This window comes from Oncorhynchus masou, chromosome 9 (genome assembly GCF_036934945.1).
Source record: "Oncorhynchus masou masou isolate Uvic2021 chromosome 9, UVic_Omas_1.1, whole genome shotgun sequence".
NCBI classification, from domain to species: domain Eukaryota; kingdom Metazoa; phylum Chordata; class Actinopteri; order Salmoniformes; family Salmonidae; genus Oncorhynchus; species Oncorhynchus masou.
The window spans coordinates 71,387,691-71,401,231 of NC_088220.1; the positions used below are offsets into that span (position 1 = coordinate 71,387,691).

At 40.9% G+C, this 13,541-nt stretch overlaps 1 protein-coding gene across 1 annotated transcript; it reads right to left on the minus strand.

Annotated features, from left to right (window-relative positions):
* Positions 1-9,112: 9,112 nt before the first annotated feature.
* lyrm9 (LYR motif containing 9) lies at positions 9,113-10,706 on the minus strand. Its single transcript, XM_064972924.1, has 4 exons — positions 10,451-10,706; positions 9,950-10,112; positions 9,708-9,800; positions 9,113-9,601 (listed from the first exon to the last, which is right to left on the minus strand). The coding sequence occupies exons 2-4, from the start codon at positions 10,073-10,075 to the stop codon at positions 9,587-9,589; spliced, it is 234 nt and encodes a 77-aa protein (XP_064828996.1). The 5' UTR covers positions 10,076-10,112; positions 10,451-10,706; the 3' UTR covers positions 9,113-9,586.
* Positions 10,707-13,541: the final 2,835 nt, after the last annotated feature.

Sequence of the window (13,541 nt, forward strand, 5' to 3'; positions counted from 1 at the left end):
TGGCAAACTCCAAGCTAGCTGTTGTGTGCCTTTTACTGAGGAATGGCTTCCATCTGGCATGAATGGTGGAGTGCTGCAGAGATGGTTGTCCTCTGGAAGGTTCTCCCATCTCCACAAAGGAACTCTGGAGTTCAATCAAAGTGACCATTGGGTTCTTGGTCATCTCCCTGACCAAGGCCCTTCTCCCCCGATTGCTCAGTTTGGCCGGGCAGCCAGCTCTAGGAAGAGTCTTGGTGGTTCTAAACTTCTTCCATTTAAGAACGATGGAGGCCACTGTGTTCTTGGATCTTCAATGCAGCAGAAATGTTTTGGTACCCTTTTCCAGGTCTGTGCCTCAACACAATCTACAACATTGTGGAATAATAGTGAAGACATCAAAACTATGAAATAACATATGGAATCATGTAGTAACCAAAAAAGTGTTAAATCAAAATATATTTTAGAATTTTGATTCTTCAAGTATCCACCTTTTGCCTTGTTGAAGCTTAGCACACTCTTGGCATTCTCTCAACCAGCTTCATGAGGTAATCACCTGGAATGCTTTTCCAACAGTCTCGGAAGGAGTTCCCACATATGCTGAGCACTTGTTGGCAGCTTTTCCTTCACTCTGCGGCCCAACTCATGCCAATTGGGCTGAGGTCGGTTGATTGTGCAGGTCATCTGATGCAGCACTCTATCACTCTCCTTCTTGGTCAAATAGCCCTTAAACAGCTTGGAGGTGTGTTTTGGGTCATTGTCCTGTTGAAAAACAAATGATAATCCAACTAAGCGCCAACCAGATGGGATTGCGTATAGCTGCAGAATGCTGTGGTAGCCATGCTGGTTAAGTATGCCTTGCATACTAAGTGAATTACCAACATTGTCATCAGCAAAGCACCCCCACACCATCTTATCCATGCTTCATGGTGGTAACCACACATGCAGAGATCATCCGTTCATCAACTCTGCGTCTCACAAAGACACAGAGGTTGGAACCCAAAAATTTCAAATTTGGACTCATCAAACCAAAGGAGAGATTTCCACTGGTCTAATGTCCATTGGTCATGTTTTTTGGTACAAGCAAGTCTCGTGTTCTTATCGGTGTCCTTTAGTAGTGGATTCTTTGCAGCAATTCGACCATGAAGGCCTGATTCACGCAGTCTCCTCTGAACAATTGTTGTTGAGATGTGTCTGTTACTTGAACTCTGTGAAGCATTTATTTGGGCTATAATCTGAGGTGCAGTTAAATGCCGATTTCTGAGGCTGGTAACTTAATGAATTTATCCTCTGCAGCAGACATAACTTTGGGTCTTCCTTTCCTGTGGCGGTCCTCATGCTTGATGGTTTTGCCACTGTACTTGAAGAAACGTTCAAAGTTCCGTATTGACTGACCTTCATGTCTTAAAGTAATGATACTTATTTGAGCTGTTCTTGCCATAATATGGACTTGGTCTTTTACCAAATAGGGCTATCTTCTGTATACCAACCCTACCTTGTCACAAGACAACTGATTGGCTCAAACGCATTAATACTTAATTTGTGGAATTTCTTTATCTTTTAACAGCGCACACCTGTTAATTGAAATGCATTCCAGGTGACTACCTCCATGAATCTGGTTGAGAGAATGCCAAGAGTGTGCAAAGCTCTCATCAAGGTCATGGGTGGCTTTGAAGAATCTCAAATATAAAATATATTTAGATTTGTTAAGCACTTTTTTGGTTACTACATGATTTCATATGTTATTTCATCGTTTTGATGTCTTCACTATTATTCTACAATGTAGAAAATAGTAAACAAAGAAAACCCTTGGAATGAGTAAGTGTTAGGAATATCAATTATATCTTCCCCAATTTCATTATATTGTGGTAAAAATTATATAAATACCTAAATAAAGCTGGACTGCATCACCACATGCCAATTCAACTTTTGAAATGGGTTTTGCAGTCATCAAGCTTGGAATGTGGTTCCAACATTATTTAATAGGGAGCCTTCATGTCATATGGAGTTTGGATATGTTAATTTGTTCTTGATTTACAAAACCATGTTTGGAGGGGTGGCTCAACACACCATGGCCACCAGCGGTATTGCACAAATATGTCTGATTAATCCCAACGATGTTTTGTGCCAAGCCAAGCCACAAGTCTGAACTGCAAACATTTTTTTTAACCTTCATTTAACTAGGCAAATCTGTTAAGAGCAAATTCTTATTTTCAATGACGGCCTAGGAACTGCCTGTTCAGGGGCAGAACGACAGATTTGTACCTTGTTAGCTCCGGGGTTTGAACTTGCAACCTTTCGGTTACTAGTCTAAACGCTCTAACCACTAGGCTATATATATATATATATATATATATATTTATATTTATTTGGTGCGGCAGGGTAGCCTAGTGGTTAGAGCGTTGGACTAGTAACCGAAAGGTGTATATATATAGGGGGAGATTCCATGACCAAAGTTGGCTTGTTACAATAGAGTTTCTTCGAGCAACTTTCGAGCATGCTTTAAAAGGCAACGTCGATAGCGCGTTGGACTTCGGGCTAGAAGAAACTCGAGCATGCTCGAAGTTTCTATTGCTTCACGGTGTGAAAACAAGTGTAAGTATGTACATGTTTATAAAAATTGTTATATTGATATTGGAGCATCTATAATCTCATATATACTATGTTTAAACATTTTACACCTTTTATGTGACAATTCAACACCTATACCCATTACCCGCATAATGGCCATAACCGCACCTGCATTGTAATGGACTTCTGCACAGCATAGGGATGCATGATAGGGATGCACATAATTTCTCACCGCCTATCCAAATTGAGCAGCTGTGCCATGATTTGGCTTTCACCTTCAGAAAATACAGTATTATGCCGCAAGTAGCCAACAGAACCCATGCAGAAAAATGCACCTGTTGTCTCCATGCGCAAAACAGATCGCAAGTCAATGATGCCGGGGTAGCCTACAGAAAAATATGCAGTTCATGCAATAAACGTAATAGCATGGTATACATAGGCCTGTTTTGTCGATATATATGTAGACCTATAATTTTATCTATAGGTACTCCTAGCCTATTATGCATTTAATAAACTTCCATATGAATACGCGCTTATTATCGCATAGGCCTATATTGCGCAATCCGAATTGACGGTCAGTCGGCCATCATAAACTCGACTGTAGTTTCCTGCAACAAATCAATCAATTAAACACTTTGGCCTAAAGTAGGCTGCTTCTAGAAGTAATACAATGTTAAGTAGACAGTGGCTTGCTGTTGTGCAGCGGCATGATGTCAAGCCGATGAAGTCGTCATCCTTTTTTCCCACGTTGCTTAGGCTACTTACTGCATCTTTCTCTAACTTCTTGTCTGTCTGCCATAACCATAAAATGTATTCTGGGTAAAGTAAAAGGAGCCTCAAGCTCCCGCCTTTGCCTGTGCAACAGCGCGTTCAAAACATTCACCCGACACCCCTCACGCAGGTCCACTGATTTTTCGGAATCACTCTTTCAATGTGCCTTTTCATTGAATGTACAAAACATTAAGGACATCTTCTATGACAGACTGACCAGGTGAAAGCTATGATTCATTATTGATGTCACACGATTTTTTAAGCCCTGAGACAATTGAGACATGGATTGGGTATGTGTGCCATTCAGAGGGTGAATGGGCAAAACAAAATATTTAATCAGTTGAAACAAACACTTGTTAGTGTTGAATGCATTTGTTTATTTACACCATTAACATAATTTGTCAACATATTGTGATATGGAATCAACTTGTAAAATACATTGAATTTTCAAAAATGTAGGTTTAACAGAGCAAGATAAATGACATAATTGTGATATGATACTATTAGGCTAAAGCATTTGGAAAAAGCTATCAAAAGCTATTGTTTCAACATTAACCCAGAATTAAACTAAAATAGACAAGAGGTATAGGCCAGGGTTTAAAGATTTCAAATTGCATTGCAGTTTGTTGAGAAGTTGATGAATGTTTGTGGGATTAATGTCCCCATCCCAACCAAAAATACACGTTAAAGAATAGGACTAAGCCACTGGCTATCTACCTCAAATGTTGATATTTGGTTTGCAACCAAACAATTCAATATTACTTTTGTAATACAGTAAATAGCCTAAAGTGAATGTAATCTTCCAAACATCCATGGCCACATTTTTGGGGTTACTGTAACTACAAATGTCTTCTTATGTGATCATAGAACACCTGCATGTTCAAGATAGCATGCACATGTTGCAGGTCTGTGGAGATATTCTCAATTTCTATAATAATCTGTGCAGAATCTAGAACAGCATTGAAACAAATGAAACTTTATTTGTCACATGCACTGAATACAACAAGTGTAGACCTTACCGTGAAATGCTTACTTATAAGCCCTGAACCAACAGTGCAGTTCAAGAAGAGTTAAGAAAATATTTCCCAAATAATCTAAAGTAAAAAAGAATAAAAGCAACACAATAATGAGGCTATTTACAGAGGGTACTGGTCCCGAGTTAGTGTGCGGGGGTACAGGTTAGTTGAGGTCATTTGTACATGTAGGTAGGGGTGAAGTGACTTTGCATAGATAATAAACTGCTAGTAGCAGCAGTGTACAAAACAAATGGAAGGAGGGGATCAATGTAATAGTACGGTGGCCATTTGATTAATTGTTCAGCAGTCTTATGTCTTGAGGGTAGAAACTGTTAGCGAGCCTTTTGGTCACCATCAAATCAAAGTTTATTTGTCATGTGCGCCGAATACAACATGTAGACCTTACAGTGAAATGCTAACTTACAGTCTCTAACCAATAGTGCGAAAACAATGTGTGTGTGTGTGTGTGTCTGTAGGTAAGTAAAGAAATAAAACAACAGTAAAAAGACATTTGAAAATAACTGTAAGGGTTTTCGTCCTCCTCTTCTGAGGAGGAGTAGGAAGGATCGGACCAATACGCAGCGTCGTGTTTGTCATATCTTGAATCAAAACTGAACACTACACAAACTGAAAACGGAACAGTTCTGTGTGGAAGACACAGACACAGAAACAATCACCCACAACCAACATAGGGAAAACAGGCTACCTAAGTATGATTCTCAATCAGAGACAATGATCGACAGCTGCCTCTGATTGAGAACCATACCAGGCCAAACACAGAAATACAACATAGAAAAAAGAACATAGACTACCCACCCCAACTCACGCCCTGACCAAACGAACACAAAGACATAATAAAGGAACTAAGGTCAGAATGTGACAATAACAGCAGCAAGGCTATATACAGACACTGGTTAGTCAGGCTTATTGAGGTAGTATGTACATGTAGGTATGGTTAAAGTGACTATGCATATATGATGAACAGAGAGTAGCAGTAGCGTAAAAAGAGGGTTTGCAGGTGGTGGGACACAAGAGAGATAGCCGGTTAGCCAATGTGCAGGAGCACTGGTTGGTCGGGCCAATTGAGGTAGAATGTACGTGAATGTATAGTTAAAGTGACTATGCATATATGATAAACAGAGAGTAGCAGCAGCGTAAAAGAGGGATTGGGGGAGTCACCAAATGCAAATAGTCCAGGTAACCATTTGTTTACCTGTTCAGGAGTCTTTTGGCTTGGAAATAAAAACTGTTGAGAAGCCTTTTTGTCCTAGACTTGGCGCTCCGGTACAGCTTGCCGTGCGGTAGCATTGAAAACAGTCTATGACTAGGGTGACTGGAGTCTGACAATTTTATGGGCTTTCCTCTGACACTGCCTATTATATAGGGTCTGGATTGCAGGAAGCTTGGCCCCAGTGATATACTGGGCCGTAAGCACTACCTTCTGTAGCACCTTACTGTCAGATGCCGAGCAGTTGCCATACCAGGCGGTGGTGCAACCGGTCAGGATGCTCTCGATGGTGCAGCTGTATAACTTTTTGAGGACCTGGGGACCCATGCCAAAACTTTTCAGTTTCCTGAGGGGAAAAGGTTTTGTCGTACCCTCTTCACGACTGTCTTGGTATGTTTGGACCATGATAGATCGTTGGTGATGTGGACGCCAAGGAACTTGAAGCTCTCAACCTGCTCTACTACAGCCCCATTGATATTAATTAGGGTTTGTCGTCCAAAATCAGCTCCTTTGTCTTGATCACATTGAGGGAGAGGTTGTTGTCCTGGCACCACACTGCCTGTTCTCTGACCTCCTCCCTATAGGCTGTCTTATCGTTGTCGGTGATTAGGCCTACCACTGTTGTGTCGTCAGCAAACTTAATGATGATGTCGGAGTCGTGTTTGGCCACACAGTCGTGGGTCAACAGGGAGTATAGGAGGGGACTAAGTACACACCCCTGAGGAGCAAGAGTGTTGAGGATCAGCGTGGCAGACATTTTGTCGCCTACCCTTACCACCTGGGGGCAGCCCATCAGGAAGTCAAAAGAAATTAAGTAAGGTGGCTTGTAACTGCAAGTGTGATATATGGCCAATATACCACGGCTAAGGGCTGTGACGCCACGCGGAGAGCCTGGATACAGCCCTTAGCTGTGGCATATTGGCCATATAACACAAACCCCCGAGGTGCAGTATTGCCATTAGAAACTGGTTACCAACGTAATTAGTTTTGTCATACCCGTGTTATTCTGTCTGATATACCATAGCTGTCAGCCAATCAGCATTCAGGGTTTGATCCACCCAGTTTATAATGAAGAGTTTGGCGTTCGCTATAAACTTGCAGTTACAAACTGCCTCGAATTAACAGCGTTTGTATGATCAATATCCACCTTCATAACATGGAAGAAGCCTGAGCTGGAATGTGAAGTTAACTGAAGTTAGCTAACTCCAGAAAACCCTTAGAAGTACACTATAAATATAGCTATATGCCCTCGTCTTTTTAGACATTAGCTTGCTTCGCATTCCACCTCAGGCTTCATCCAGGTAGATATTGATCGTGCACCCACCGCTTGCTCAAGCGCCAAACTCTTGCTTGAGACAATGCTGAAACAATCCAAGTTGTCTGTGCCACATTTTTATTTTTGCCTAAATCAAAAAGGGAAAAGTTAACCATCAAATTCATCAGGCTATGGTGTAACGTGGGCCATTACAAGTGTAGTCTTTCTTACACATATCGTTTCTTTGGTTTGCTTATCAATGCACAAGTCCCTTTCCCCCCGACTCCTATGATCAAATACTTGGAAGCTAATATTAAGTCATGAAAGCTTTACTGCAAGTTAAGTTTCAACTGAATCAGTCTATGGTACAAATATATTTTTGGTATTTCCTCAAATATGGTACAGGTAATGAAAGGTTGATGACACAAACTTTACAAGAGGGAGGGAATCAAATTTTATTGGAAACACATTCAACTTTATATTTTTATTTGGTACAAGAAAACTTAAGCAAAAAAGTACATTGATTTGTATCCTCAACAAGTAAATTTGGTGGAAAAATGATTTATTTTTTTGCAGATTTTAGAATATTCGCACGAAAATCAAATTTGATCGAAACGTCGATAGCGTTATGGTTTACATACGATAAATACAGACTCAACATAACTCTCATCCTGCTACTCTATTGTAACATTGGCGGATATACAAACATATTTTTGTCGTAACAATAAATACACATTAGATCAACGTACAGTGCCTTGCGAAAGTATTCGGCCCCCTTGATCTTTGCGACCTTTTGCCACATTTCAGGCTTCAAACATAAAGATATAAAACTGTATTTTTTTGTGAAGAATCAACAACAAGTGGGACACAATCATGAAGTGGAACGACATTTATTGGATATTTCAAACTTTTTTAACAAATCAAAAACTGAAAAATTGGGCGTGCAAAATTATTCAGCCCCCTTAAGTTAATACTTTGTAGCGCCACCTTTTGCTGCGATTACAGCTGTAAGTCGCTTGGGGTATATCTCTATCAGTTTTGCACATCGAGAGACTGAAATGTTTTCCCATTCCTCCTTGCAAAACAGCTCGAGCTCAGTGAGGTTGGATGGAGAGCATTTGTGAACAGCAGTTTTCAGTTCTTTCCACAGATTCTCGATTGGATTCAGGTCTGGACTTTGACTTGGCCATTCTAACACCTGGATATGTTTATTTTTGAACCATTCCATTGTAGATTTTGCTTTATGTTTTGGATCATTGTCTTGTTGGAAGACAAATCTCCGTCCCAGTCTCAGGTCTTTTGCAGACTCCATCAGGTTTTCTTCCAGAATGGTCCTGTATTTGGCTCCATCCATCTTCCCATCAATTTTAACCATCTTCCCTATCCCTGCTGAAGAAAAGCAGGCCCAAACCATGATGCTGCCACCACCATGTTTGACAGTGGGGATGGTGTGTTCAGGGTTATGGGCTGTGTTGCTTTTACGCCAAACATAACGTTTTGCATTGCTGCCAAAAAGTTCAATTTTGGTTTCATCTGACCAGAGCACCTTCTTCCACATGTTTGGTGTGTCTCCCAGGTGGCTTGTGGCAAACTGTAAACGACACTTTTTATGGATATCTTTAAGAAATGGCTTTCTTCTTGCCACTCTTCCATAAAGGCCAGATTTGTGCAATATACGACTGATTGTTGTCTTATGGACAGAGTCTCCCACCTCAGCTGTAGATCTCTGCAGTTCATCCAGAGTGATCATGGGCCTCTTGGCTGCATCTCTGATCAGTCTTCTCCTTGTATGAGCTGAAAGTTTAGAGGGACTGCCAGGTCTTGGTAGATTTGCAGTGGTCTGATACTCCTTCCATTTCAATATTATCGCTTGCACAGTGCTCTTTGGGATGTTTAAAGCTTGGGAAATCTTTTTGTATCCAAATCTGGCTTTAAACTTCTTCACAACAATATCTCGGACCTGCCTGGTGTGTTCCTTGTTCTTCACGATGCTCTCTGCACTTTTAACGGACCTCTGAGACTATCACAGTGCAGGTGCATTTATACGGAGACTTGATTACACACAGGTGGATTGTATTTATCATCATTAGTCATTTAGGTCAACATTGGATCATTCAGAGATCCTCACTGAACTTCTGGAGAGAGTTTGCTGCACTGAAAGTAAAGGGGCTGAATAATTTTGCACGCCCAATTTTTCAGTTTTTGATTTGTTAAAAAAGTTTGAAATATCCAATAAATGTCGTTCCACTTCATGATTTTGTCCCACTTGTTGTTGATTCTTCACAAAAAAATACAGTTTTATATCTTTATGTTTGAAGCCTGAAATGTGGCAAAAGGTCGCAATGTTCAAGGGGGCCGAATACTTTCGCAAGGCACTGTAAGTGGACAGCATGTGCAAATCTTGCTTTGAGGACGAGAAGTGTCAGGTACACTTTTGTCAGTGTTTCCCAATCCTCTACCTTGGGACTACCATACAGCCCACATTTTGGTTCAAGCCCTGCACTAACATATCTGAATAAACAAATCAAACCCCTTGACTAGGTGAATCAGGTGTGTAGTGCAGCACTAAAACACAAATGAGGACTGTCCGTTGGTCCCTCAGTAAAAAGGGTTGGTAAACATCACTTCTCTTATTGCTACATTGATTGATGTATCTGTCCCTGGGATGTTTCTTGCATGGCAGAACAAGCAAAATCCTGTTTTGACCAAGGCTTGTTCCACATGGAAGTCCAATAGAGTCAGCAGTCTTGTCCTCTTATTTCACACATCTCATTTCTTATTATACTGGAAAACACAACAGATTGAGAACTTATCAAAGTCAGTCTTTCCACATACTGTTGTCTGATTTGTCAATTAAAATGAGTTTGAAAACAGCAAAAGCAATGCTCACTTTATCGAGAATCCAATCTGCATCTGATATAGCTCTTTGTATGATCAGTTGAATCCTCTCAGGATCGTCTTCGTCTGTGTGACTATTGTAACCCTAGTTTGATACAAAAAAAAGCGAATTGTTGACCAAGTTTGGCCATTATAACCTCGCTCTTTGTAACATTCAAACCATCAGATATGTCTAAGTTATACACTACGTAGCCTACGCTGTAACAACTGTAATGGGCTACAATCAGAATGTACCTGTCTTATAGCATGTTGATAATGTTGCTGCATTGCACGGGTTGGCAATTGCTTGCAACATCTAAGAAGGTAACGGTACAGATGAACCGGTGTACGAACCAACTCAGCGCCTGGTAATGGGGGCATACTGCCCGTGCAGAATTACTTCCTCCTCAATATGCTCCTGTGAATAGCAGGACAATTAACTGGGCACATTTCAAGTAGTCTTAATTGCAGTCGCACATTGATATTGTCAGAGCTCACAACGCCTAAATAAATGTTTAATGTTCCAAGAATAGCATTAACATGATGATCAATCGAGCAATCTGCTGAGAAACGCAACCCGACTGCAAAAAATACGATCTGCAACGCTCCTGCCCTACAAGACGTCAATAAATGAGATGTGCTTGCCTCTTTGGAAGCGTATATCAATTCATTTTATGTGATCAATATCAATTGATACTATCGTATAAGTTAACGATCTGATTCAGAATGTATGTTAAATTGTGACTGTAGACTTACAGGTAGCTTGCGGTTACTGTACTTCTCCACGACACTGGTGGCAGACAGGCAACTTCCGTTTTCTTTGAATTAGCCTACTGTTTAAAGTAAAGTAGCATTATGTCCACTGTCATTTTTAAAACAATATTAGTTAGTAAATAAAGCCTTGTAAATGAATAGGCATGCGGTAAAACTGTAATAGGCAAGCATAAAAGTCGTCGATAAATCGAGGTCGCGTTATAAAATATTTGTGTACTCTTTAAACCAACACTGACGGAAACTTAGAACATATAAACAGTTCCTGAATGGATATGGATATTCTGTCAATTATATTTTCAATGTAGGAAATTCATTCTGAATACATTTTTGTACTAATTCTAAAATATTCCAGATAAATATTCCATTCATAAATCAGAAAACATAGTGCACCATAATATTGGACTATGGAAATAACATGTCTTGAAGAAAACATAATGCAACAGGCTATAAACCTATTCTTAATTGAGCCATAATCTCTTCAGGAATCTAAACCTTGGAATAACCCAACAACCAAAACATGTTGACACAGGTGCTTTCTACATACGTAACAACACAAACCACAACACCCCCACTGAATAACAGCATAAATCATCTTGCTCTTCAACTGAAGCTTTCATCCTCAGGTTTCAGATGGCACTGTGCCATCTACAGAGAAAATCCTACTCTGTATCATAAAATACAATCCTAGTTTAATAGCTGCTTTGTGCAGTGTAAGGTGGTGATTGTGAGTCAACTTGACTGTCCGCACCCCAGTCCTGTTGGATGAGTCACAAGCGTCCAGCTGGTTTGCCACAAGCCCTTTGTTTCAGGGCACCTAGGCAAAGGTTTTCACAGTTCCGCTGTGTGTGCTGATGAATGGCCTCATTGTGAAGGGGAGAGAAAAACAGCAATGGAATGATAGAGACTGGCCACTGCAGGGAAGCAAGAATCACCCCCGCCTGGCTGTCTGTGTGCCCTGTGCAGCGCTGCTGACACCTGACCCATCCACTCCATCAACAGAGTCACTCCCACAGGATTCCCCTTTACCTCAGGTGAACACTCATGTTGCTGTCCCCTTTGACCCCCTGCCAGCCAAAATAAAAGGATTCTTGACAACAACCCTGAGAATTGACATTTTCTAAGCTATGAAATGACCTTTGAATACAAGGGTACACTGTATTGAACAAAATGAAAAGTATGTGGTCTAATCTAAACATCTCCATGTTTTGCTTCGGGAACAACGCAGATGCTAATAGTGACTAGGAAATACCTGTTGTCTGTACTGACTAGACCGCCATATGCAGTGGGGAGTCAAAGACTCAGCCCCGTGGTCTCTTTCCCCACTCCCCTGGCGGGGTCAGTGTTCAGAGCCTGGACTGACTTAAGGCCGATCAAACGTCTCTGGTGAGACCTTAAAATAGTTGTGCAGCGACACTGCCCATCCAACCTGACAGAGCTTGAGAGGATCTGCAGAGAAGAATAGGAGAAACTCACCAAAGACAGGTGCGCCAAGCTTATAGCATTATAATTAAGACTCAATGCTGTAATCACTGTCTAAGGGGCTTCAACAAAGTACTGAGTATAGGGTCTGAATACTTATGTAAATGTGATATTTCAGATTTTTTTATTACTAAAAAACAGTTTTTGCTTTGGCATTGTGGGGTAATGTGGGAAAAAATCAAGGAGTCTGACTACTTTCCTGAAGGCACTATGTGTGTGTGTGTGTGTGTGTGTGTGTGTATAGTCACTATATAACACACCCACAGCTGCCCCCCCTTCCCCCACACACACCAACAACACAAGCACCCCCAAACATACTTTACACTCATCACATGCTGCTGCTACTTTATTTTACTCGTATTACTATCTATCCTGATGCCTAGTCACTTTACCCTAGAGGTCTTCATGGATCCACTTGTACCCGAATAGCATATATATTCATTACATACTGTATTCAACATTCTAGGTATGTTTTCATAATTTTCCTTCCATTCACAAACAAATATATTTATCTCACTGGAGAAAGCATCTGAGTGAGCAAAACAGCACCCCTCTGTCTCCATGTGTAGGCCATCTATCTGATGCTGTCTGGTCATGAAGAGTATGACATTGTTGCCACCGTAGCATTGAATGCAAGGGAAGCCAGCAAGCATTTGGCCTCCCTTGATAAAAAAAGTATAAAATAATAACCAATCAGCACTGAGCTCAACTGAGTGAGCTCACCTGTGAATGCTCCTGTGCACTAGAAGAAAAAAAAAGAAAAGTGGCAAGGGAAGCCAGATTGGATTTGGCTTCACTCCGATTTCTTCGCATCAAGAGAAATATGTCATTAACAGAAACAACTTGAATTGTTTCATTTCATTGTGTTGTCCTCCGGTGACTGGCAGGCTAGCTAAAGTGGACACTTTCCTAAATTAGCCGTGGATGGAGATAGGGATTTGGACTTGAATACTGGCCAATGATTATAACAGTGATTCTGATACAACCCTAAATTGATACATTGTGTCCCCAGACTGAGAGGAAAGGAGTTCAATGTGTAGCTAGATTTAGAAGGCTAATGTTAACTAGCTAACGTCGCCCATGAAAGGAAGTTAGGCTAGCGAGCAAGCATTTTAGCCAGGAAGTCTAGTACAACAAAAAATAAAACATGTACTGTATGACAGAGTCATAGGCCGGTTCGTCAACATGAAAGGAGGAAGGCATTGGCATTTCTCATAAACGTAGAGCGAGCCAACATGTTTTTTTTTCTATTTGCATGAACGCACACACACAAACTCAGTCTTGTATAGCTAACCTTGTGAGGATACATTTTTTCCCATTCAAAAACCTATTTTCCTAACCCCTAACCCAAGCTCCTAACCATAACCTGAACCCCTACAAATAGCATTCTACCCATAGGTCGGTAGTGTGGCAAACATGTTTTTTTCTATTTGCATGAACGCGCACACGCGCACACATACACACACACACACACACACACACACACACACACACACACACACACACACACACACACACACACACACACACACACACACACACACACACACACACACACACACACACACACACACACACACACACTCAGTCTTGT

Excerpts from the sequence above, each read along its gene's own strand:
- lyrm9 (XM_064972924.1), bottom strand. The coding sequence starts at position 10,075 with ATGCCCCCATTACCAGGCGCTGAGTTGGTTCGTACACCGGTTCATCTG. Across the intron at positions 9,801-9,949 it reads ATCAACATGCTATAAGACAG|GGTTACAATAGTCACACAGA; the intron begins GTACATTCTGAT and ends GTATCAAACTAG.